This window comes from Vulpes lagopus, chromosome 2, assembly GCF_018345385.1.
Source record: "Vulpes lagopus strain Blue_001 chromosome 2, ASM1834538v1, whole genome shotgun sequence".
NCBI lineage: Eukaryota > Metazoa > Chordata > Mammalia > Carnivora > Canidae > Vulpes > Vulpes lagopus.
In genome coordinates, this window is record NC_054825.1 from 931,856 (window position 1) to 954,253 (window position 22,398).

Here is a 22,398-nt window from a genome sequence, read left to right on the forward strand (position 1 = left end):
GGCACCGGGGCGACAGGTCAGCGTCCTGCTGGATGCCCCAGTTCCACTTCTGAGACTGAGCCTCTCCCGTCCCCATCCCCTCGGTGGGGAGCACCATGCTGCTGGCACGACCTGCCCCTGCGTTGGGACCTCCCTACCCCCTGCCCCTGTGCTGACCTCCCACCACACACACCTGCACTGTGACCTCCCTGCCCCCCTGCCCCTTGCTGTGACCTCCCCGCCCCCCGTGCACGGTGACCCCCCTGCAATGTTGCCCACTGGACTCACTGCCCGCAGCGCAGGAGGGCTGCAGTAGCACACACTTGCACAATTTCTGAGCTGAAGGTGAAAACCATCCCGACTGGGCTGTGGCTGCAGCTCTGGGGGTGGGATGGGGTCCCACAAGTCCTCGCCAGCCCCGGGCTTCACCCACCTCACACCCTGGAGCTTGGAGGGTCTCCTCCCAGCACCCAAGGCTGCTTCCTGTGCCCTCCCCAGGGGCTCCTACCCCTCAGCTGAGCCAGGCTCTCTGTTCTCCACCCAACGCTCCAAATCTAGGGACTTTCTACAACTGCACCTGTCACCGTGGCCCCAGACACAGGGGCTCCATCTACGCATCTACTACCTCTTGGTGAAACAGGAGGGAAGGACCCACTCCGTGAGGAGCTGCCTGTGCAGAGAACCAGGTGGCACGACAGGGTCCGCAGGCTGTGCTGAGAGCCCAAGCCACAGGGCAGGACTCGACACTGTCACCAAGGAGGCCTGCGAACATCACCTCAGGCCCACGGCAGAGAAACCGCGAGCATCCATCGGCCCTCGGTACCCAAGGGCTTCCTTCCACGCAGGTGCGCAGCACCCCGAGCTCCACCGGAGCCCAACTTGCCGCGTACGGGAAGCACACTTCCACCTGCTACGTCCCCCAGCGGCCAGAGCTACCCGCGGGCCAGCTCCCTGTGACCGTCCCGATGGCGGCCTGGGCCGGGGTAGGGGTGCACGGTGAGCGGGACTCACACTCACGCAGTGCAGACGCTTACTGCGGAGTCTAGAAGGGCAGAGGCTGGGGCGGCCGCTGTCACGAAATGCCGCCAAAAAAGGGGTAGACGTGAGGGCGGAGGGGACCCATGGGCAGCCAGGAAAGGAAGCGGCGCAGTGGGAGCGAGGGCGGGCGCCCCCAGCCGTCAGGGTCAAGCCAGGACATGTGCTCCTGGGGACTCTACTGCTCGCTCAGCCTGGGGTGCGCCCGCAGGTGCGCCCGGATGTGCAGACCCGCCCTGCAAAGCCGCTTGTGCTGGGCGCACACCTGGACCCGGCGGTGAAGCAGCAGGAGGACCTCTCTGGCCTGCAGCCTGGGCTCCAGCTGAGGGACTCTGGGGGCACTTGGGGGATGGCCTGAGCTCAGGCCAGGTGGCCGCCCAGCACCTGTGGCCAGTGACCCGCACGGCCCTGCTGTGACGGCCGGGACTCCAGGTGCGGCCCAGGCCACTCCCCCAGGTGTCAGCCACACGCAGAGGCACCCCCGCCATCAGGATGACAGCCCGTCGTGAGCCCCGGCAGTTCTGAGGGCCTGACCTCTCCCTCCTTTCACAGAAGGGATCGGACCCCAGGAGATGGCCCGAGTGGAGCGGGGACGGTGCAGGCGTACCACTGCCACACTGTGCTTGGAGCAGGCTGTCCCCACCCGGGCCTCACGTGGGATCATCTCAGGATCGAGGAGGGTTTATTCACAAGGGGAACAGCACACGGCCCCAGGGACAGAGCAGGAGCCCTGGGCTGGAACAGGGGCTGCAGCCGCCCCAAGTCCCGGGAGGAGGGCCCCGGGTGGACTCACAGGGGGGATTGGGGGGTGATGAAGGGCCTGCCCTCCGTCTCCCTGCCGGCAAACCCAGCCAGAAGGTGAGGGGCCCTGGGGTGCCGGGGCTGCGGTCCACGCTGGATGGCCTCCTGGGGCTCGGCAGAGACAGGTGGGCAGGGAGCTGCAGGACAGGCCCCAGCCAGGCTCCTGTGGGGTCAGCAGCGCAGCCAACCAGGGGGCCAGGAGCCCACCGCGCACACGCCGGTAGCACGTAACTTTCCTTAGAAACGACTTGTGAGCCAGGTGATTGGGAGGGGAAGAGGCGGTGGAGAAGAACAAGGAGTCAGAGGAAAGTCAAGAAAGAAGGCAGGTGGAGTGGAGCGGACCCCGAACAACGAATGACGGCCGAGGCCCGCGCCCACACGGCCTGAGAAGAGGCCGGACCAAGAGCAGCTGGTCAGCTTCCAAATGAAACAAAAACAGCCCCTTCCCCAGAAATGTCACAGCAGCAGGCCCGGCCCTGAGTCCTGGCAGGGGAGCTCTCACCTCCTCCGCTGCTCCATCATGGCCTGCTTCTCCCGGCGCTCCTGGAGGGCCCCGGCCCTGCTCTCGGGGGGCCTCCTGGGGGGAAGCGCTGCTCGCTGCGACGGTGCCAGGGCAGGCAGGATGCTCCGGAGGGAGGGCATCTTCCTTCTACCATCACGGCCCCTGCGATGGACACTCCCCCTCGGATAGCACTCGCTAGAACACAAACACGCAGCTCGTACAAGCGGAGCCAACGGGGCAGATGGTGGACACCCACGGAAGCCCGAGACCTGTGCGTTCCCAGCGCCCCGCACCCGGGGCTCCTGCCTGTGGAGGCTACGGGCGGCCCGGAGTCTGAAACACCGATGGGACTGCAGTGCCAGGGGCAAGCACCCAGCCTCGATCATGAGACACGGGGAGGGAGGAGGGGGGAGGGAGGATGGGGAGGGAGAGGGCTCTGCACGGCCGGCGTGGGACAGGCCTGGCTGAGGTCACTGCTGCGCCACGGTGGACACCGGCACTGTGTGCTTCTAGTACTTTCGTTGACCGTTATCATCGTTCAATGGTACTTTACTTTTTTTTTTTTTAATTTCAAGAATTTTCAAGCCTCAGAACAGGTGAAAGAAACTCCTGAACACCTGTCATGCAATAAATGCAAGTTTCCCGTCTCCTTTTCAGTGCGGCCCGGCCCTGGCCTCTCAGACCGACTCTTCCAAGCTGTCCCTCCACGAAGCTGGACCCCCTCAGACACGCTGGACACGTGTCCCTGGTGTCCACAGAGCGGTGCCACGAACCAGAGCAACCACGAGGATTCCATGCACCCCAGGAGCCAATTTCTGTCCCCCTGGAATGGCATGGCCCCCCTCGTGAATGTCTGACCTATATTCACCAGGAAATCTCTTCTTTGCACTTATACCCACACACGGGTGTGCACACCACACATGTGTGACACCATACATGCACCTAACACACACACTCGGGGGCTTTCTCTTGTGTGATCCCCCCCGTGGGGTCCCCGCTCTGGGTAACAATCCGAAGCCACGCTTAGCACACGTTGCACAGTAAATGCTGGCAAGGGCCCGCCTGACATCTGGAAAGACCTGACATCTGCAAAGTAACATCACAGCCTCGGAAGGATCAAGAAAATACACATGGCTTCCAAGTTCTACCTGGAAACGTGTCTTGGGTTGGAATGTTCTTTCTCCTTTGCGTTTAATGCTGCCTTGAGATGTGGAGGTAATTCCACTGGTAAGAGCTGGTTTTCAAGCACTACTGCTTGATCGTTCTCAACGATCTCCTGCCTCAACTTCCAAAAGCGCTTGATCTCTTCCTCACTCGGCCAGTCTTCTGGGGAGTCGGTGGAATTTCTGAGCTCACTCAGGTCTAGCTTTTCGATGGGTGGGAAAAAGTTTGCCTTTTCTTTTAACATCCCCTCTTGATCCTGAGAATTAATGATGTCTTTGTCAGGCACACCTTCTTGGGATAAACCCGACAAGGGCTGTGGCAGCAGACTTAGGTTCATCGTTGGAACTGGTGAAATCACTGGTAGGATAAAACGGCATTTCAGTTGACCGTCCTCCAACACCGGCTCCCCAGAATCAAACAAACCCAGTGACCAGCAGCCCTGGCAGAGGGGGGGGGGGGGCAGTCCCATGTCCAGCAGCCCTGGCAGAGAGGGGGGGGACAGTCTCCCTCTGCAGAGAGGGCCGGGGGGGGACAGTCTCCCTCTGCAGAATGGGCCTGGGGAGGGAGGGGACAGTGTCCTTCTGCAGAGAGGGCCTGGGGGCGGAGGGGACTGTCTCCCTCTGCAGAGAGGGCCTGGGGGGGGGACAGTCTCCCTCTGCAGAGAGGGCCAGGGGGGGGACAGTCTCCCTCTGCAGAATGGGCCTGGGGAGGGAGGGGACAGTCTTCCTCTGCAGAGAGGGCCTGGGGGGGGACAGTGTCCCTCTGCAGAGAGGGTGGTGGGGGGACCGTCTCCCTCTGCAGAGAGGGTGGGGGGGGACCGTCTCCCTCTGCCCTGCGGCCCTCACACTCCATATAAATCTATGCAAATAAAAATACTTTTCTGTTTCCTCCTTATCCTAGATCTTTTAATATCTTTATTTCTGATCAATTTTTAGCCCATATCCCTACTGTTTTTGTTTGACAATACTTTTGTGGACTTTAAACATTTGTATATCTGGGTAAATTACCTGAAAGAAAATGGGCCAGGAACGTTCTTGCCTTTAGGACTAGGCTCAAATGTCCCCTCGGCGGACTGGCCCTGCACGAGCCACCCCACCTCCTGCAGCACCCCCAGGGCAGAATTAGGTCACAGGTCATGCCGACATAGACTCCTTTTTGGCTGTAGGTTCAAACTTGAAATAGAGACACTCTGCACGTTGGCATCCTCTGAGTGATGGCACTGGATTTTGATCCGCACTTAAGAGATAAAGCTAGTATATTCTTTGGGAAACAAGGAAATTCACGATTTGCAGTAACAGGTTGGCAGCAGACAAAACAGATGCTTGGAGCTGACTGCTGGCGCTGCCACACGCCCTTGGCCTTCACCTTCACCGTCCCAGCGCGAGCCGGCCTCTTCCACGGGCAGCTGCGTGTCTGTGCCTGGGCGTTTCCTCTGGCACGTGAAGGCCAGCCTGCCGGGCTGGAGAACCGTGGGGCCAGCCCCAGGGGAAGCCGTGCATTCCAAGCATGGCTGCTGCTGGAGCACGCATGCCCACCCCCTCGCCGCGCTGCAGCGTGACCGCAGGGGCCTGTGTTCAGGTAGCCCTTCACAAATGTCAACGTGCACATGGACCCCCGGGGACCTTGTGACAGCCAGGTCCTGGCCTGGTCCATGTGGTAATTAACACCTGAGAGGCTCAGTGTGACCACTGAGGCCTGGTGGGGCTTCACCTGCTTCACGCAGCACCCAGCAGGCCCACGCTGGCGTCCAGGGCACCCCTGCCTGATTCCTCACCCCTGATGGCTCCCTCCTTCTCCCTATCTCCCTCCACTCAGCCTCCACGCCGCCCCCTGGGGTCACCTCCCCAATCAACCACTGGCCCTTGACTCCTGACTTAGGAGCTGCTTCTGCAAAACACAAACTAAGACACTTTGCAATTATAACCAACGTTTAAAATTATGCATTCCGGGGCCGTTTGTTTGGATTTAGGATAAAGATGATTTAGGCACAGCAGCACTTCCTAACCACTCTGGATGTCCCTTACATTTACTCAGATGGACTTAATTATTTACACACTTTAATATCACATAGATAACTATCGTGGCTGTTTCAAATATATGCATTTCCTCAATTCTAGAAATTATATTTTAAGTAGTAAACATTTAGATACGTTGAAGTAAATTTCCAGACTATTTAATTTTTGTGAGCCATTACAATTCTCTTTTATCTCTACTTTGTCTAAGTGTAGCTACGGTGCGCATTCACGATTAGATTCTATCATGAGCATGTGAGAACACCTGGCTGGCTGGTCCATACGTTGAAAACTTGGGATCAAATGTTTAGTGAGCACCCACCAAAAAAGTGCCGAAGCCACTGCTCCTTCCCCAGGAGTAAGGGCCTTCTGCTGTGCTTGCTGTGCCTGAAGGTGGCTTGGTGGTGAGGACAGTTTTATCTGATTTATCCCACAGAGTTTTTACCAAAATCCACCCTAGATAGGCTCTATAATGGGCCCTGAGAATGCAAACCCAAGAACACAGAAACAAGAAAGACAGCTCTGACACGTGGGCACGGACACCAGAACACGGTGTGAGTCCAGCAGAGGACACGCGAGGCCCCTGTGCATTCCTGTGACATCAGTAAGGAGACAGCCTCCCCAGGTCCTGGTTTTAACAAGCACTAACTTCAGTTCTAATGCAGAGTCCTGTAGTAATTGTCCCACAAACCTGGAGAAGTTAAATCCTGGGGCGCAGAGCGTTGGGCGGCATAGATCTGCAGGAAGGCCAGGATAGCGCCCAGTCCCTTCTGCACAACGAGTGGAGCAGGGAACTCCAGAGGGCAGTGTCTCAGGTTCAGGGCTTTCAGGGTGGTCACGTTCCCTGTGAAGGAGAGGAAGAACCCAGAACTTCACACACTCTTCCGTGGAATGAAACAGGGAGAGAATACTATTTTTGCACATTAAAGAAAAAAAAAAAAGACCCTACTGAAAATTTTGTCTGAATAACAGAACAGATGTCTGCGATTTGCTTGGAAAAAAAGGTCTTCAGGGAAGGCAGATCCCACAGATTAAGACCAGGCTAGTTACAAAAGTAAATAAATAAAAATAAAATGAATAGAAGCAGCACTAACAGCCCTCTGGCAAAAATCAGAATACAAACCTGCTATATTATCTAAAATGCCTATTTGCAGTGACAAAAATCCTAAAAGGAACCTGTGACCCACACTCAGGAAACAAGCAGTCACCAGAAACTGTCCTCAAGTCGGCTCAGACGTCGCAGTAAGCAACAAAAACTTCAACAATCACACATATGTTCAAAGGAATGAAGAAAACCATGTTTAAATAATTAAGGAAAAACATAGTAAAATGACTCAATAAGCATAGAATGTCAACAAAAACAGAAGTTATAAGAAAGAACCAAATAGCAGTTCTAGAGTTGAAATTAGAGACCGGGCGGCGCCCGGGGGGCCCCGTCGGTGAAGCGTCCGCCTTGAGCTCAGGTCACGATCCCGGGGTCCTGGGGTGGAGTCCCATGTCGGGCTCCCTGGCAGCGGGGCGTCTGCTTCTCCCTCTGCCTCTGCCGCTCACTCCGCTCGTGCCCACTTTCTCTGTCTCTGTCTCTCTCCCTCTTGCTGTCTCTCAAATAAATAAATGGAATTAAAAAAAAAAAAAGAAAAGGAAAGAAATTACAAAGACCAGGATGAGAATTCCACCAAAGGGGACCCAAGAGCAGATACAAGATGACAGAAGAGACAAGTGAACTGGAAATAAAAAGTATCTGATCCAATGAAGAGAGAGAAGAACGATGAAATCAGGACCGCGTCAGAGGCCTGTGGAGCAGCAGCACGTACGCTGACCCGCGGAAACGCGGCGAGAGCCCCAGAGGACGAGAGGGGTGAGCAGAGCGCTCCGTGAGGACACCACGCAAATGCGCCCCAGCGTGTGACCCACAGCAGTGGGGCATCCAGGACGTTCAACAACCAAGTAAGATAAGCCAAAGGCAATCACGCTCAGAAACATCAAAACCACTGAAAGGCAAAGAAACATAAATGATCTTAAAAACAGAGCAAGAGAAACAAGGGCACAAGGAGAGTGACTTTGGTCAAAGGACAGGGAACACCATATTCAAACTCAGATTCAGGTGCCCTGAATCTACCAAAACTGTCCTGCAGAAATACAGACGGAACGAAGACATTCCCAGCTGATGCGGGGAGGGGGGGGGGCACCGCAGCTGGCTGCAGCAAGTCACAAGCTGAAAGAGTCATTTAACGCCCCCTGCCCCCCCAACCCGCTGCACCCACCATCGCAGGGCCCGCGGACAACCACTCAACTGAATGAGGAATGAGTTGAGCAGCAGGAGACGGAACCTGCCAACTCAAAGTCAAGTTAACAGAAAATAACACAGACTGGGACAAACTGGGACAAGGAGAAAAGGGGACAGGAAGAGAAGCGCATACTCGAGGCACATGGGGCAGAAGCAAAACCCCAACGTCCATGTACCTGGAGGAGGAGAGCAGAGGGAGAAAGAAGCCGGGTCCAGGGAAATAACGCCGATAGCCAGGGATTTGCCAAATCTGATGAACGTTATCAGTAAACAGATTCCAGAAGCTCCAGAAGCTCCGTCAATACAAAGAATAAAGTCAATACAAAGAAAGCCACACCCAGGCGCATCGCAGACAAACTGCTAAAAATCAAACATGAAGAGAGGAATTTTAAGCAGCCAGACCAAAGAGATGCATCACTTAAAAATAAAAAAAACATTAAGACTGACAGGTGACTTTTCAACAGAGGCTAGAAGCCAGAAGACAACACAGACATTTTTTCTTTCAATAAAGACATTTTTAAAGTAGTGAAAACATCTCTGAAATCTGGGTTCCTTTACTCAGCCACATATTCTTCAAAAATGATGGAAAAGTAAAGATGCCTTTTTAGAAAATCAAACTTGAAAAATTCATCACCAAACGACTAAATGATAATACTAAAGAGAGATATTCAGACCAAGACCGTCAGTCATCGCAGATGGGAGCGAGGAACTTTGAGAAATGAAGGATAAACACGTAATAAAATATAAATAAATACCGACAGTTTAGCGTCTGCTGGATTTGCAGCAAGATGTAAAAGCAAAATCTATGAAAACCACCGCACGAGAGGCAGGGGGGTGCTGGCCGAGGCCGTGCAGGGAAGTGTCCGGGGGGTGCTACCCACGGCAGGCACGGGGGGGGTGGGCAGTGTGGCCCCCAGGGTGCAGCAGCTCCACTCCCGGCCAGGCGCCCGCAGATAACCGGTTTGCAGAAAATGGGCCCAGAATGAACCACCCGCGGGCAGACAGAAACGTGAGGCAGGCAGAAGCCAGAGGGCGGGTGACACGCGGTATCCCTATGGCTTTCGGCCTGCGGGAAGGCCCCGGAGGGCGCCACGCCGGCCCCACGCGGCCGTCACGACGTGCAGTGCAGGGGACACACTGCAGGGCCACCACACAGCAGCTCAGCAGTGAAGCCGTGGGCTCCAGGGACAAGGGGGCCGCAGAGGGAGCCCTCTGGCTCGGGGCAATGTTCTGCACACACACCCACGGCACGCCCTGACCTTCCCACGCACAGGACAGGCGGCAAACAGCAGGGCCACAGCTGGAGCCCACTGCCGGACACAGTCTGGAGCCCTAGTCCTCTCAACTGAACTACCTAATTATTAAAAAAACCAATACTCTAAAGAAGAATATAACAGAATCTAGAATCTCTACAATGTATCACAAGGTCTAAGATATAATCTAAAAAATTATTTAAAAGATATGTTTATATCAAATGAAAAAAAATGAGAACAGTAGAAAAGTAAAAACTGTTAAAATATGAAAATTCTAAGACTGGAAACACAGTAGCTGAAAAAAATTACTAGGCAATTTTCACAGCCAATTGGAGATGACAGGAAAGACTCATAAACTTGAAGATGTCGATCTATCTTCCCTGAAGACCAGAAAAATGACTTTTTAAAATATACTTTTTAAAATGTAGGGCAGACCCGGTGGCGCAGCGGTTTGGCACCGCCTACAGCCTGGGGTGTGATCCTGGGGACCCGGGATCGGGTCCCACGTCGGGCTCCCTGCATGGAGCCTGCTTCTCCCTCTGCCTGTGTCTCTGCCTCTCTCTCTGTGTGTCTATGAATAAATAAATAAAATCTTTAAAAAAAATAAAAATAAAATAAAATAAAATGTAAAAGAAGGTCAGTGATCTGTAGAACAACAACGAAAGTTCTAACACACAGGTAAAAAGAGAGAACAGGTGCAGAAAAATATCTGAAGGCTTAATGACTAAAATATTTCCCAAATTTGGCAACAGACGTGGAATTTAAAAATTGAATAAATTCAACAAACAAAAAAACAAACAAAAAACTAAAAAAAAGAAAAATTCAACAAACTACAAGGAGGATAAGTACAAAGAAAACCACAGCTGGGTACCTCATAGTCAAACTGCTGAAAAGCAAAGATATAGAAAAATCTTGAAAGTAACCAAACCAATCAACACAGTTCATAAAGGAGAACAAAGAATGAATGACCTCTGAGGCCTGGGGAGAGTGGTACTTCTTTAAAGTCCTGGATGAAAAAAATCCAACCTGTATTTCTAGATCAGCAATATCCTTTACGAATGTTTTTTTAAAAGATTTTATTTATTTATTGATGAGAGACACAGAGAGAGAGAGAGGCAGAGACACAGGCAGAGGGAGAAGCAGGCTCCATGCAGGGAGCCCGACGTGGGACTCGATCCCGGGTCTCCATCCCGGGTCTCCAGGATCACACCCTGGGCTGCAGGCGGCGCTAAACCGCTGCGCCACCCGGGCTGCCCTCCTTTAAGAATTAAGGCAAACAGAGGCACCTGTGTGGCCCAGTAGGTTGAGCAGCTGACTCTGGGTTTCGGCTCCGGTCATCAACTCAGGGTCCTGGGATCGAGCCTTGTGTCCGGCTCCAAGCTCAGCGGGGAGTCTGTCTGTCTCAGACAGACAAATATATAAATCTTTTTTTTTTAAAAGGGATTAAGGCAAAATAAAGGCATTTCCAGAAACATAAAAATTAAAAGAATTCTTTGCCACTAGACTAATTTTAAGAATTTTGAAGAGAAGTTCTTCAGGCTGAAGGAAAACAGTATCAAATGGAAAGCTGGACCTTCAGGAGAGAGGGAGGAGACCCCAGGAATGCTACATATTAAGCAAACATAAAAGACTTTTTTCCTTTCAACGTCTTTCAAAGTAAGTGACTCCTAGAAGCAAAGACTGTAAGTCTGTATTGTGGGTTTATAACCTACGTAGACATCATCGTACGTAGGCCAAGTAGAGCGTAAGGTGGGCTGGAGAGTGGTCCCGCACGCCCAGTGGGCAGTCCCATCTCCTGTGATATTGGTACAGTGCTACTCTAGGGTGCACATTTTAACCCTGAGAGCGACCGTTAAACCACTAAAGGAATGTAAGAAGAATAGCTAAAAAGTCAATATAAAAATTAAAATACGAGTCTCAGGAATATCCAATTGACACAAAGTTACTGGAAAGCAGGAACAGAGGAAAAAAACAAATGAAACGAACAGAAAACAAGCCGTCAAATGACAGCCCTACAGAATTTAGGAAACAGAGCTGGTGAACACGGTCGGGGAGACAAACCAGAAGAGACTCTTAGCTACGGGGACACACTGAGGGCTGATGGAGGGGCGGGGGCGGGGGACAGTTAAGTAGGTGATGGGTATTACAGTGGGCCCTAGTTGTGGTGAGCACTGGGTGCTGTGAATAAGTCATGAGTCACCAAATTCTACTCCTGAAAATAATTTTGCCATATATGTTAAGCAACTAGAATTTAAATAAAAACCTAAAAAATTGTATTACATTTAACAGTCTAAATACTTCCATTAAAAGGCAGAGGTTGGGGGATCCCTGGGTGGCTCAGTGGTTGGCGCCTGCCTTCGCATCAGGGTGTGATCCTGGAGTCCCGGGATCGAGTCCCACGTCGGGCTTCCTGCATGGAGCCTGCTTCTCCTCTTTCTCCTCTGCCTGAGTCTCTGCCCCCCCCCCCCGAATAAATAAAATAAAATATTTCTTTTTTAATAAGATCTTAAAAAAGAAAAAAAAAAAGGCAGAGGTTGTCTGGCTCAGTCAGTGAAGCAGCTGATTCTTGATTTTAGCTCAGGTCACGATCCCAGGATCCTGGGATTGAGCCCCACCTCAGGGTCCCTGCTTAGTAGGAAGTCTGCTGGTCTCCCTCCGTCTCCCTCTGTCCACCACCCCTGCCCCACGTGCAGACAGACAGACAGACACAGGCACACACTCTCTCTCCCTTAAATAAATTTTAAAAATAAATAAATAAAAAAGGCAGGGGTTACCGGACTGGATAAAAGAGTGAACCTAACTGTATCCTTCCTACTGGCAATGTCAGGTTGGAAATAAAAGAATGGGAACACATAGGTCATGCAAAGAGTGAGCAGAAGGAGGTTGGAGAGGCCGCGCTGTACGCACCGAACGGCCAGAAAGCGTATGACACAGCTCCACGTCGCTGGCCGTCGGCGCGCGGGCACGAGAACCGCAGCGGGGCACCACTACGTACGCCAGAGTAACAAAAACAACATGAAGACATTTTAAAAAATCCCAAATTTGTATTCAACCAATAACATAGTATCCAACTACGGAAAGCAAAAGCTGACAGATGTAAAACGAAAGGCAGACAAAGGCACAATCACAGTTGGAGACTGTCACATACTCCTCCAGGCGCTGACGACATAAACGGACACCAACGCGAGGACGGAGGTCGTCTGAACGCTGTGACTAAGCCACCCGCCCGGACTCTACCTACAACAGCGCACCAAGTAGCAACGTGAGAACACACGTTTCCCCAGTGCGCAGGGGGTGTTTACACCAGAGAGAACACATCCTGGGCCAGAGCACACCTGGGCAGGTTCCAGACAAGTTACACAGCGTCCACAGAAGGAAGAGCATTACAGGTCTCCCCTTGTCGGTGAGTCCAGCGAAACACAAAGAGCCCACGGGTCACAGTGAACATCCCAAAATATCCTGAGCTCACTGATGACAAAGATGCTGCATGCTGCGGCTTGCGGGAGCAGCCAAGGCAGCGCCTGGGGGAAGACACAGTCGTGACTGCACAGACTAGAAAGGAAAGGTCTAAAACGGTCACTTGAGCCTCCAGCTCCACTGGCTGGACAAAGAGCAGCAAATCAAACCTAAAGAATCACAGATAGTAAAGAGCAGATCCGATGCACAGCCGAGAGGGTCGCCTCCTGCTTCCGCACAGCAGGGAAGACCAAGGGAAATGAGGACGCTGCACCTGTCCGTCCCCGTGGACGGCCCCCGGGAGCACGGTGGTGAGCCGGAGCTGCGAGTCACCAGCAACACACGCTGCTACGACTCAGGCCAAGGTCGAAAGCAGGGCCCTGCCGACACACGCTGCAGGGAGAGGGCGGCGGCGAGGCCGTCCACGGGCGCGGGAGGCCGCACCGGTCCTGGGGCCCTGGCCACTGTGCGCGGCGACAGAGCCCTTCACTTTGATTATTTCTCCGCCTCCGTCCGTCTGTCCATCCGTCCTACTTTCTGCGTGGAATACAAACTACGGCACTAACAGCGCTCGCGAGCTGCTGCCCGAGAGCCCGGGAAGGACGAAGGAGAAGGGGTTCTAGATACGAGCCAGCTCGCCCCCTACGACTTGCCTTAGGTTTCCGCTACAGGTTCTGGGCACCGAAAAAGGCAGCATTGTAAAGCCAGCTTTTTATTTTATTTTTTAAAATTTTTTATAAAGAGTTTATTTATTCATGAGAGACACACAGAGAGAGAGAGAGAGAGAGAGAGAGGCAGAGACACAGACAGAGGGAGAAGCAGGCTCCATGCAGGGAGCCCGATGCAGGACTCGATCCTGGGATCACACCCTGGGCCAAAGGCAGAGGCTCAGCGCTGAGCCACCCAGGCCTCCCTAAAGCCACCTTTTGATAACACTTACCCAGCTCCACAGGTAACATCTTGATAGGATTTCTTTCTAAAAGCAAAGTTTTCAAATGCCTTAAAAACAAAACAAAAATTATATCATTTAAAAAGCAAAAAAGGAAATGACCATCCCAAAATGACACCATCAAATGTCTTCCTTTGCCTCTTCTTTCAGGAGAGGACTCGAGTGCAGGTGCACACGCTCGCTGCACACGGACGGCACGTGGCCCCCTTCCCCCCACCCTCCCCCACGTCTCAGCAGAGGGCCAGGCCTCAGTGCACTGACCTCCAAGGCCGGGCGATTCTCTGCTGGGGGGTCGGCCTCGCACCTGTGGGGTGCTCAGCAGCACCCTGGTCTCCACCCGCCAGGGCCAGTAGCGCCCCCTCCCAGGTCGGGACAAGCACGAGATCTCAGGGCGTTGCTGAATCTCTGCTGCGGACCACGCGGCCCCACGGCGGGGACAGGTGCTCGGACCGCCAATGGCCCACGACGTCCTCACCCGCACCAGGCTTCCCGAGTGTGCCCTGAGGGCTCCCACACTGAGACGCTCTGTGAACACGTCTCCCCGGGTCCAGATGCTCGGGAGCCTTCTGATAACGCGCAGCGAAGGGCTCTGCGGCCTCAAGGAAACGTGGTACAAGGGGCATTTCTCTAAGCCGTTGACTCCAGAGCCCTTCCCCCCGAACACCCAGGAGCATCTCCCAAAAAACCTCGCACAAAACAGACAGATGGAGAGAGGATGCAGGGCGCCCGCCAGAAACTTACTAATTGGATGATACGGAAAAATGAACATCTCATGTTAAATTCTATCTTGCCCCTTTTACTTTTTACGCTTCTTTCATTTTCCACATTTAATTCTTAAGACTGTATCGTACACTAAGAATACGTTTCTTTTTCTCCTTTACTTTTTAGTGAGCACCAGCTGAAATCTGGTATAAGGAGACCCGGGGGCTCACGCTTCCAGCCTAGGGTGGGCGTCCAGGCGCAGAGCGGGACCTTCCACCCCTGCCCCCTGTACCTGCATCACCCTGGGCTCCCCAAGACTTTGGGAGAATTGTTGAATCCGCTGTCCTACTCCACCGCCAGGGACGGTCTCCAGCCAGCACACCCACACCGCAGCCCAGGGCCCGCGGGGGCGGCTGCCTGCCCGGCGGGGAAGGCCTCGCAAACCCCTGGAGCAAAGCGCCCCACTGCCGTCGCCTCTCTCGCTGCCCGGAGCAGCCCCAGGAAGCCACCGGGGGGACCGAGGGGCCGCATGGAGTCCAAGCTGCGTCCCCCGGCTTTAGCTCTCCCGAAGGAAGAGACAGGAGCAGCCGAGCACACCTACAAATCCCACAAAGGAATCAACGCTGTGGGGAGAGGGAGACCGTCTCAAGCCTCATTTCACTTTGGACGGTGAGAAAATTAAAGTCCAACATCACAACTGACTGGGGTCCCCAAGATTTGAAAGGAAGAAGACGATTTCACAGGCATGGGACCGAGAGTTCCATTATTCCAGTTAAATTAAGTTTGGTTTTTGGATTGGCCACTTCAAAGGAAAACCGATGACTTGAAGATCAGACAATTTTCTTTCTGTTTACTCTCTTGGGTTTTCCCTATTATTTGAAGTTTTAAAAGAATGGACTTTGTGGGGCAGCCCGGGTGGCTCAGCGGTTTAGCACCTGCCTTTAGCCCAGGGCCTGATCCTGGAGACCCGAGATCGAGTCCCACATCCGGCTCCCTGCATGGAGCCTGCTTCTCCCTCTGCCTGTGTCTCTGCCTCTCTCTCTCTGTGTTTCTCATGAATAAATAAAAAAAATCTTAAAAAAAAAAAAAAAAGAACGGACTTTGTGAACTAAACTTTTCTTGACGTACACGAAGGTGAATCATTTCAACTACTGGTTTTTGGTTTAGCCCCTTTTCGTTGGGTGATACAACAGGCCAGGGCGGGCCGGTGGCCGCTCTCTGGAAGATGCACACACTCTGCGCCCGGGAGGCAGGTGGGCAGGTGCCCTGGACTCCCCAACGGCAGGTCAGGTCGGGCCAGTCAGCGTGACCCCTGCTGGCCTGGGGGGCGCGGTGGGGGGCGGAGCCCACGGGAAGCAACCACGCACCAGAAAGTGGACCCGAGCAATGGTATGCTTGAATACTCTCGTGCACACTGAATAACACGTTTATGAATGTTGACCCCTTAACACCATCAGCCGCCCCCCCGTAACGTCACAACTTCCCACTGAACGTACAGATCCAGCCGCTGCGTTGGGGCTGCTGCCCGAGGAGGGAGGCGCGGACACATTTTCTCGGTCCCTGCTAGCAGGCTCACACATCCGAGACAGCGAGAGGGGGAGACCATTAATACTGCATTGCTTTAATTAGGCTTTTTGGAAAGTTTAAAGCTTTTAATAAGCCCATAATTACTTAACATTTCTGATTAATATGTTTCAGCTCTTCGGCAAGTTGATCTAATTTTAATGATATAATGAGCTATAAATCACATGCAAAATTATATCTTAAACAGTATTAAGCAGCTGGCTTTGACTGGCAAAATCAAAGGATTCCAAAACTGGAGGACTGTGGACTTCCTTTATAGGAAAGAGCAGAGTTCGGGGAACGGGTTCTATTTATTTACCCTTTGAGTAGCAACCCCCCTCTCGGCTGTGCGAGCGCCACAATTTATAGACAGAAAGCACTAAATTATCCTCAACACAAAGGATGGGGGCCTTGGGGAGAACAAAGACTTCCCAGCCGGGCCTGAACCACAAGCTCAGAACACTCACGAGGCCGTCAAGCTGCAGGGGGCACGGTGGACGCAGGCCCAGGGAAGGCTCGGCCACCTGTCACGCAGCCCTGGTTGGTGCCGAGGACACGGTTCTGTGCGTCCGGTGGCACAACTCACAGCAGGCGATCTGCTCTACAGACCCCCGGAGCTCCGGGAAGGCATCTCCTGGCTCTGACTCCCCCCTGCTGGACACCCCAGGTCATCATCAGAAGTTAGCCGCTTCCTTGCGCAGCCTGAGAGGCACAATGATTCACAGAGATCTCCTCTTACTGCTACATGTGACAAAATACTCACTTCTTAAAAATTGCTTTGAAAAACAGCGAGCTGCAGTTGAGACAAGTGAAGGGCCTTACGCAGACCCCCACTCTGCTCTTCACAGCGGCCGCTGTGGCTCTCCGCAGACACCATTACTCACGTGAGAACCGGGGGTCGCCCTTGGACACCTGTCTGCTTCCCACGCCCTGGATCCGGCCTGAACCCGCTGGCTCTCAGGCCCACCCGCAGCTCTGCTCTGTCAGCCTTGCTCAGGCCGCAGCCTCTCGCAGGGTCGTGGCCCTGGCCTCCTGCCACCGCCCTCGCCCCTCCTCATAGTGACCTCGAAGCCAAGTCGAATTCCACCCCTCTCCATTCAAACCCTCCGTGACTCCCAAGTTGTTTCAAAACGAAAGCCAGCATTGCCTGCCCACCTCTCCCTCCTGCGTCCTGGCACGCTGGCCTCCTTGCGGTCCCGCATCCGCCAGGCGCACGCACACCCGGGCCTATGTGTATGCTCTCCTCCGCCCAGGAGGCACCGACACTAAAGGCGACCCCACAGTGTCTACCAGGTTTTCACAGGGAGGGTGTGGGAGCTGGAGGTGCTGAGGTCAGGACAGGAGGCCGAGCTCACAGTGAGTGTGCACAGGTCCCCAGGGAGCGAGGAGGCCGGCTGACGGTGGGCTGCTGACCGGGCCCGTGAGGAGGAGGGAGAGAGGCAAGGCATTCGTTCCAGAAGCGGGGGTGCTGGGAAATCCCTGGATCAGAGCAGCAGGAACGCGGCAGGATAGCTCGCATTGCTTACTCTGGGGTTTCCCGACCCTTCTGGCAGCTTTGCAGGGTAACAGTCGGAGCTGGAACCAGATGTGCATAAACCTCACGGTTGGCCCAGCAAAGGCACGGCGGCTACCAGCATCCTTTGTGCTGTTAAAGATCCTACGTTATGACTACAGTTACGTGCATTTGGTACATTCATTCACTGCATCGATCAGCTGGTCTAAAAATAGCATCAAACGCTTCTCTAAGCTGACACCGAAACTCAATCAGGGCTTGGAGCTAAGCAGCAAAGGAACAGGCACTCGGACATCTTAAAACAGGATGGCTTCTTAAAATCTGAGAATATAAACACGCAACTTACTTGTGAGACCCAATCCCAGAAGGAAGCGCTTTAATCCTATTATGGCGGAGGTCCAGCCAGGTGAGCTTTGGCAGTAGCTGGAAGAAATCTTTAGGAATCTCGCAGAGGGCATTTCTTTGAAGATGCAATTGCTTCCAGGGAAAAGGAAAGAGAACGTCCCGTCAACTAACTACACTTTAAAACACGATACGTCCTAAAGCGCTTCCAGAACCACAGGCTTTTGCCCTCATGCATAGCAAGTGAGAAGAGAACCCGCGACATCTTGGCCTTGGATAGCTGAAGCCGCAGACGAGGGGCAGAAAGGAAAGCTCCGGGGCTGGAGAGTGACCCCCGGCTGACGGCTCAGCCACCAGCTTTCTCTACAAACACGCTTTAACACCAAACCGACTCCCCACGTGTGAAATCCCTGTCCCCCTTCCCGGGCCCCGCCGTTCCCGCCCCTTCCCTAGTGCCGGCCCAGCAGTCCGAGGTAACTGGCCAGGGGACAGGCGGCACGAGCCAAGTCTGGTCCCAGGGACTCATCCCAAGCAAAGAGGGAAACTGAGACACACGCACTACGCTTCAGCCTCGGCCCCACCCCTGCTGCTCCACGCGCCAAGACGCAGGGGGAGGGGAGGGCCACCCTAGCGGCGTAAAAGGTGCGTGTAAGTCCACAGTCACAGTGCGGCACCATCGTGGGTCATTTCTTTCAAGTAGGCTCCATGCCCAGGCAGAGTCCAAGCTGGGGCCTAAGCCCGCAACTGAGATCACGAGGTGGACGCTCACCCGACTAAGTCACACGGGTGCCCCAGTGATGGGTAATTTTTAAAATCTCTCTTAATGCTGCTGTTACATGTTGTATTTGCTTGACTTGTAGGTCGCGTGAGCACGGATCCAACACCACCACTACTGAGGCAGCACAGATGTTAAGAGCACTGGCCGGGGAGCCCGACTTTCTGGGCTCAAACCTACTAGATTTGGGAACCTCATTGGCTGTGTGACTTTGAGCTGGTGCCCAAACCTCTGTGCGCGCCAATGTCCACACCTGTCACCTGGGCCATGGGGCCCACCCGCCCGGTGCACTAAGTGAGCAGCGCCAGGCAGCAGCAGCCAGCCGACTGGGGACCCGGCCGCCCCCACTCCCAGCTCTGCCTCCGATGCCAGCCTCTGAGTCCCTTCACGGGTTGCAGCGGGGGCTTTACAAGCACATGGAAAATGAAGTGGCCGGTCACCCCGCGGGCAGGGGGCAGTCTCGGGGACACGGTCTGGTGGTTACGTGGGCACAGTGCATGCGCACCTCGGGGTGAGCCCGCTCTGGCTCCAGGCTTCCCGGGCCTGCTCCCCCTCGGGCCAAGCCGTGGTAGCGCTCAGCTCTGAAACCCCAGATCCTCCTCGACGCCAGAAGATGGAATCTAGAAAGGCAGGGGACACGGCACTGCTCTCTGCAAGGGCTCTTCCAGGACACAGCGAGGCGGCCCCTCCTCTTGGGTCTGGCGGGACAACAGCGTTCCTGTGCCCCACGACAGCACGTCTCTGGAAGTGCGGCTGGGGGCTCCGGAGACTGCTGCCCGCCTGCACATGCCCGTCACCCCTGGAAGGCACAGCGCTGAGCGGCCACCTGGCGCCGGGACCGGCCACCGTGGTAAGAACACTGGCTGTCACTCTGTCCTGAGAGGCGCGAACAGGTACGCTGCTTATTAAGCCTGAAGAACACTTGGAATTTCCTCCTCCTTCCTTGATGCCCAGAGGCCCCAGAAATCCCATGACACGTGGGAGTTCTGGATCACAGCTGGGAGCGTTTGCCCTGGGCCGGGGCAGCCCTGACGACCCAGGGGTTCACTCGGAGACGTCGGCGCTCAGGGAAGGAGCGGGAGCAGCGCCGCCCTGACTGCAAACGTGTGACCAGCGCAGCGGGCTCTAGCGAGTGCAGCGCCGCTTAACATCTGTGGCTGCAGCTTTGTGCCAGCGCCCAGATGTCCGCCAGCACCGTAACGGCGCAGTGTGGCCCGGTGTACGGGGCTGTGCACAGCGGACACTGTGCGTCACGCGGGTTAATTCTTGGAACAGCCCATAAAAGTAGTCTCGGTCTCATGTTCCAGGTGAAGACAATGAGGTTCAAGGGAATAGGCAGCAGGAGCCCTGCTGGTGAGCACTCTTCCCCGCTCACGTCAACATGGGGCAGACCTCATTCTAGAAATCCCAGGGGATGGGGATCCGTGGGTGGCTGTGCAGTTTAGCACTGCCTTCAGCCCAGAGCGTGACCCTGGGGTCCTGGGATCGAGTCTCACACCCGGCTCCCTGCACGGAGCCTGCTTCTCCCTCTGCCTGGGTCTCTGCCTCTCTTTCTCTGTCTCTCATGAATAAATAAAATCTTAAAAAAAAAAAAAAAGAAAGAAATCCCGGGGGATGAGATGGTACTTGCAGGATGGCAAGGGTGCGGCAAGGCACTGGGCACACGGGAAAGGCAGCGTGTGACATGAGCAAGGCTGGGGTGAGACACAGTTTTTACCTGTTTCAATGCTGCGTGGGGGCTTTTAGAGGGGATGTTTTAAATAGGAGATGACGCTGCTTTCGGCAGTGGTTTCTACCACGGGCTTTTTGGTGCTCAAGACTTTCCCGAGAATAGAGGAGAGACATCGTGGTCTGACTCCATAAGTATTTCCACTGGCTGGGCCCCATAGCGGGATTTCTCATTTTGTGGTGAGCGGCACTGGAGACCCCGACTCAACCCTCTTCTATCTCATTCTAGAACCTGTCTCCTAGGTCCGCTCGGCAGAGGCACAAATGCCCTAAGAAATGCCCCACTTACTTTAAGGTTGGGAATTTTAAAGATCTCTCCTAAATGGTGAAGACCACTCTGACTCAAGTCTAAAATCGACGAGGAAGAAAAGATGTCCCCCTTAACACCCTCGTGAACCTCTTTGGAGGGGGACGCGGGCGCACTCCGAACTTGGCCGGCGCCGCTGTCTGGATCCGCCGCCTCCGGGGGAGCCCGGCTTCCTCCCATGTGTCAGCCAGGACGAAGCAATGCTCCGGGGGCCTGTGCTGTCCTCCTTGGTCTGGAGTCACCTGGAGACAGGGAGGGGAGACACAGCCAGATGCCGCACACATCCTCCCAGGCGACACCAGCAGCTCCGTGGCGGGTGTGCAACCGTGTTACCTGCTTACAAAACCATCATTTTTAATAAACGGTATCATAAATTTGACAAATATCTAAGTTGGAAGGAAGGAAGCACGCTGGAAGCCAAGAAGGTTCTGACTGAATGTTATGCTCCTCACCCTGTACCACGGAGTCCAAGATTTAACTCCTGGGAAACACAAGGGTGCAGAATAAGCAAGGCTACCTTAGGGATCAAAACGGACCGTGTCAAAGGCTGTGAACCAACATATCCCTTCCGTGACCGGTGAGCGGACGGGCTGAGTTCGCGCGGTTGATTCCCGCGGCGGTTGCAGCTCTCCGCACTAGGTGTTGGCCCCGAACCCCGCCGGCTCTGCCAAGTGGCTCAGAGCGCGGCACTGGGGCAGGGGAGCAGCGAGCTGGGCGCTGGGAAGCATCTGCCAAAGAGGAATCTTGGCTTTCACTTAACACCGTGAGAGCAGTTCAAGACCCGCTGCTAGCCCAGAGCGCTTCCGGGGGCCTGGGCCTGTGCAACTTCCAAACGTGGATCCAGCAAGAGCCATGCAGCTGGGGTGCTCCTGACCTCACCGCGGCCCCAGCACAACCCACTTCCTTCCCCTTCTGGGGCTGAGGACCACCCACAGGTGCGACCCCGGACACCCGCGGGCCCCTCTCTCTGGGTCCCTTCCTGTGAACCCTGTGAAGGGCAGGAGGGGTGGCAACCTCCCACACCCCTCCCCTCAGGGGGACAAATCTCAGAACCCAGAGTGGAACAACAGGACCTAAGCTAGCGGAGCTGGCCCCTCCCGGGTGGAGGCTGCACCTTGCGTCCCCCCACGGCCTTCCTTCTGCTGCCCGCCCTACGGGGGGCCGCGCCCTCCAGGCCCCCCACCCCCACCCACACCTGCGCCCCCCACCCTCGCGGTCCCGCACCCCTGCTCACTCCTGCGCCCCCGCCCTCCCAGCCCCGCACCCCTGCTCACTCCTGCGCCCCCGCCCTCGCGGTCCCGCACCCCTGCTCACTCCTGCGCCCCCGCCCTCCCAGCCCCGCACCCCTGCTCACTCCTGCGCCCCCGCCCTCCCGGCCCCGCACCCCTGCTCACTCCTGCGCCCCCGCCCTCCCAGCCCCGCACCCCTGCTCACTCCTGCGCCCCCGCCCTCCCGGCCCCGCACCCCGCTCACTCCTGCGCCCCCGCCCTCCCGGCCCCGCACCCCTGCTCACTCCTGCGCCCCCGCCCTCCCGGCCCCGCACCCCGCTCACCCGCGGCGCCCCATTCCGCGAGCAGAGCACGCCGGTGCACCTCGGACGCAGAGGGGTGCAGCCCAACAATGGCGGCTGCCAGGCCCACGCGGTCGCCATGGAGACGCGCCTACGGGGCCCCGGAGGCGCCAAGCCGCGCCAAGCGGGCGGAGAGTGAGGAGCGCGTGCGCGCGGAGTCCCAGCCCGGCCCGGGCCAGTCGGTGCCGCCCGCGGGGACACGTGTGTCTCGGTCCCGAGAGAGGAGCGTGCGGGGAAGGCGCGCAGCTCGGAGGGACCCGATCGCTGGTCCCACGGACACCGCCCCGGGCAGCGTCGTCCCGGAGCCCGCCGGGTGGCCCCTGGGCTCCTCGGCCACAGGCTGCCAGTCCCCGGAGCACAGAGGGCAGCCGCGGGCCGGGACCGCCGGGAAGGAGGGGAGCGGCCCTCGGGGAGCTGCTGCGGGGATGGGGGCTGCTGGGGCCCGGGGAGCTGCTGCGGG

At 55.5% G+C, this 22,398-nt stretch overlaps 1 protein-coding gene across 5 annotated transcripts in view; it reads right to left on the reverse strand.

Moving 5' to 3' along the window:
- LRRC27 (leucine rich repeat containing 27) overlaps positions 1–22,001 on the reverse strand; it is a 36,588-nt gene extending 14,587 nt beyond the window's left edge. Inside the window, exons 1-7 of one of the 5 annotated variants that reach the window (XM_041743644.1) lie at positions 21,921–22,001; positions 20,459–20,610; positions 17,563–17,693; positions 13,430–13,488; positions 6,185–6,337; positions 3,466–3,838; positions 2,318–2,512 (exon numbers count right to left, since the gene is read on the reverse strand). In XM_041743644.1, the coding sequence (XP_041599578.1) occupies positions 2,318–2,512; positions 3,466–3,838; positions 6,185–6,337; positions 13,430–13,488; positions 17,563–17,693; positions 20,459–20,548 (1,001 nt within the window). In that variant the 5' untranslated portion in view covers positions 20,549–20,610; positions 21,921–22,001. Of the gene's footprint in view, positions 1–2,317; positions 2,513–3,465; positions 3,839–6,184; positions 6,338–13,429; positions 13,489–17,562; positions 17,694–18,838; positions 18,954–20,350; positions 20,611–21,920 lie in introns of those variants that run through there. The other 4 variants (XM_041743643.1, XM_041743646.1, XM_041743645.1 and 1 more) reach the window with 4 other exon arrangements.
- Positions 22,002–22,398: the final 397 nt, after the last annotated feature.